This window comes from Egretta garzetta, unplaced genomic scaffold, assembly GCF_000687185.1.
Source record: "Egretta garzetta isolate BGI_Z169 unplaced genomic scaffold, ASM68718v1 scaffold484, whole genome shotgun sequence".
Lineage (NCBI taxonomy): Eukaryota > Metazoa > Chordata > Aves > Pelecaniformes > Ardeidae > Egretta > Egretta garzetta.
In genome coordinates this window covers 53721-56927 of record NW_009259425.1, presented here as the reverse complement: position 1 = coordinate 56927, position 3207 = coordinate 53721, and the positions used below count along the sequence as shown (strand labels likewise).

Here is a 3207-nt window from a genome sequence, read left to right as displayed (position 1 = left end):
AAGGAGGAGGAAGGAGGAGGAGGAAGGAAGAAGGAAGAAGGAAGAAGGAAGAAGGAAGAAGGAAGAAGGAAGAAGGAAGAAGGAAGAAGGAAGAAGGAAGAAGGAAGAAGGAAGAAGGAAGGAAGAAGGAAGAAGGAAGAGGAAGAGGAAGAGGAAGAGGAAGAGGAAGGAAGAAGGAAGAGGAGGAAGGAAGAAGGAGGAGGAGGATGAAAAAGGAGGAGGAGGATGAAAAAGGAGGAGGAGGATGAAAAAGGAGGAGGAGGATGAAAAAGGAGGAGGAGGATGAAAAAGGAGGAGGATGAAGGGAAGGAGGAGAAAAGGAAAGAAGAAGAGGAAAAAAGAAGGAGGAGGAGGAAGAATAAGAAGGAGGAGGAGAGAAGGTGGAGGAGGAGGAGAGAAGGTGAAGGAGGAAGACGAAGAAGAGGAAGAAAGAGGAGGAAGATGAAGAAGAGGAAGAAGATGAAGAGGAAGAAGAAAAGGAGGAAGGAGATGCTTTAGAAATGCCCCAGGCTGGGAGGCCCTTTGCTGGGGTGGGGGATGGGCCGCAGCCCCCACCTTGGCCCACTCGCGCGCCCGCTGCTTGGTGCGGACGGCGCTGCGCTCCTCGGCGTAGAGCGCCCCGATGAAGGCGCCGATGGAGGTGCCGCCCACCATGTCGATGGGGATCCCGGATTCCTCCATCGCCTTGATCACCCCGATGTGGGAGCAACCCCTGGCCGGAGGGGAGAAGATGAAGAGGATGGACAACAACGGGACCCCCCCCACCCTGGTGGGGCACATCCTGCCCTGGAGCAGCACCCACCTGGCTCCGCCCCCCCCCAAGACCAGGGCGATGGTGTTGCCGGTGAGGACCCGCGCCAACCGGGAGAAGTCGCTGTGCCGGTCGGCGCTCTTCTCAAAGACCTTCTCATACATCTCCCGCTGCGGATAGGATGGCCGAGGGGTGACGAGGACGGTGGTGGTGGCCCACCAAGGTCACCCAGGGAGGGGGAGGGGACACACACATACCAGTTTGGTGGGGCTACGGCGGGAGAAGACGCGCCGAGGACACTTGATGTGGAGGTGACCCGAGCACCAACTGCGCATGTTGAGCCACTCAACGGTGCGGGAAGGGCTGGGACCGTCCTCGCGGTGTAGGAGGACCAACTGCTTCAGCGCGCGCACCGCCGTGTTCTCCAGCATCTGCTCCAGCTGTAGAAGCCATCAGCCACCTGCCCATGCCATCGTGGCCCACCACCGCTTAACCCCCACCTCACCTCTCCCAGTGCCGGCTCTTGGTCGCCCAACCCAACGATGAGGATGCAGTCGGCTTGACGGATGCAGCGCACCGTCCACGGGGTCAAGGTACAATCGGTTTGGTAGAGGACGATGCGGTGGATGTCCTCCTGCTGCGCCAACCAGCCCGACAGGCGGTACTCCTGGATGCTGCCGAGATGGAAGGGTCAGCTGGTGGCACAGTGGTGGGACGCCAGTGATGTTCCTCCCAAGGGGAGTTACCTGTCCAGCGCTGAAGAGCCGAGACGGGCACGGATGATGTCACTGGTGAGGAGCAACGTGGGACCTGGGAGAGGTGGGGGACATGGTGACCGTTGTCCCACAGGGCTGTGGTCACCACCATGGTGTGGGGCTCTGGTCATAACCATGGCGTGGTCACCACCATGGCACGGGGCTCTGGTCATTGCGATGCCATGGTCACCACCATGGCATGGGGCTCTGGTCACCGCCATGGTGTGGTCACCACTATGGTGTGGGGCTCTGCTCACCACCATGGCATGGTCACCACCATGGTGTGGTCACCACTATGGCGTGGGGCTCTGGTCACCGCCATGGCATGGTCACCACCATGGCATGGTCACCACTATGGCGTGGGGCTCTGGTCACTGCCATGGCGTGGTCACCACCACGGCATGGGGCTCTGGTCATCGCCACGTCATGGTTGCCACCATGGCATGGGACTGTGATCACCACCATGCTGTGGTCACCATCATGCCATGGGGCTGCGATGGTCACCATGCTATGGTGCCCACCATGCCACAGGACCATGGTCACCTCCAGGCCATGGCCACCGCTGTGCCATGGTCACCACTGTGCTGGCACTCACCAATGGCGTTGAGCGCGTGCTTGAGCTCCAGCGTGAAGGCAGCCGTGGGCACGTCATCGCACACCGGCAGCACCGCCACCGTTGACAGGTTGCTGGTGGGGTTGGTGGGCTCCGAGCTGGAGGCCATGCCCAAGCCAGAGCCTGCACGGATGGAGATGATGGGGTGGTGGAGACCTTCCATGCACTGCTCTGGAAGGGACGGGGGGCCACCACGAGGAGACGGGGGGCCACCCTGAGGCAACGGGGACCACCACAAAGTGATGGGGATCCACCATGAGGTGATGGAAGACCCACCAGCCCTGGAGATGCCACCCCCACGTCTCCAATCCCTTTGGGACCTACTTGCAAAGGGCCCACGGAGCTGCTGAAGGTTTCCCAAGATCTTCTGGCTCAGGAGGTGAATGAGGCGGGTGACAACCTGCAGGGATGAGGATGAGGATGGCCATCAGACCTAGCACGCCTTCCTAAGATGGAGGTTCATTAACACCCCAGACTGGTGTCCCACACGCCTTTTTGGGTCCCACCACCACCCCCCCCCATCCTTGTGGACCTCAGAGAGGGACAACATCTCCTCCAACAGCTCTAATCATGTCTTGAATTCCTTAATCTAAGCTGGTTTTAACGAGGGTCGCAGCCACCAGCTGGGGGAGGGGACACATGGGGACACGCTCCTTCCATGGGAAGAGGGTGTAGACCCCAGGAGGAGGATCTGGGGGTACCTGGGGGTATCTCCGCTTGATATTGTTCAAGGTGCCCTCAGGCAGCTTGGCCAGCTCTGTGTCCCGGACCGCGTGGACTGTGGTGGCCCGGGGCTGCCGGGTGAGGGCTTCCACCTGGAGAAGAAGACATATAGCCACAATGTGTCCACCAGACGTATAGGATGTCCATCGCTTGGCCCCAACACGGCTCTCACCACGCCAATGAGGTCCCCGCGGCCGTACTCCCCAATGAGCTCTTTTTTGCCGCTGCCCTTCTGGATGACGGAGCGGAGCCGCCCGTTGAGTGCGATGTAGGTGCAGTCCGACTTGTCCCCCTGCCTGGGGGACACCACCAGTGGGACCTCAGCCCCATTGCCAAGGTGACCCTCCCCAAGCGGAGGGGGGCAC

At 60.6% G+C, this 3207-nt stretch overlaps 1 protein-coding gene across 1 annotated transcript in view; it reads right to left on the bottom strand.

Moving 5' to 3' along the window:
* Positions 1 to 3207, bottom strand: part of PNPLA6 (patatin like phospholipase domain containing 6) — an 18060-nt gene that overhangs the window by 7529 nt on the left and 7324 nt on the right. Inside the window, exons 15-21 of the mRNA XM_035892598.1 lie at positions 2444 to 2519; positions 2102 to 2242; positions 1498 to 1561; positions 1257 to 1425; positions 1009 to 1191; positions 803 to 921; positions 556 to 712 (exon numbers count right to left, since the gene is read on the bottom strand). Coding sequence (XP_035748491.1) covers positions 556 to 712; positions 803 to 921; positions 1009 to 1191; positions 1257 to 1425; positions 1498 to 1561; positions 2102 to 2242; positions 2444 to 2519 — 909 coding nt within the window. The remainder of the gene's footprint in view (positions 1 to 555; positions 713 to 802; positions 922 to 1008; positions 1192 to 1256; positions 1426 to 1497; positions 1562 to 2101; positions 2243 to 2443; positions 2520 to 3207) is intronic.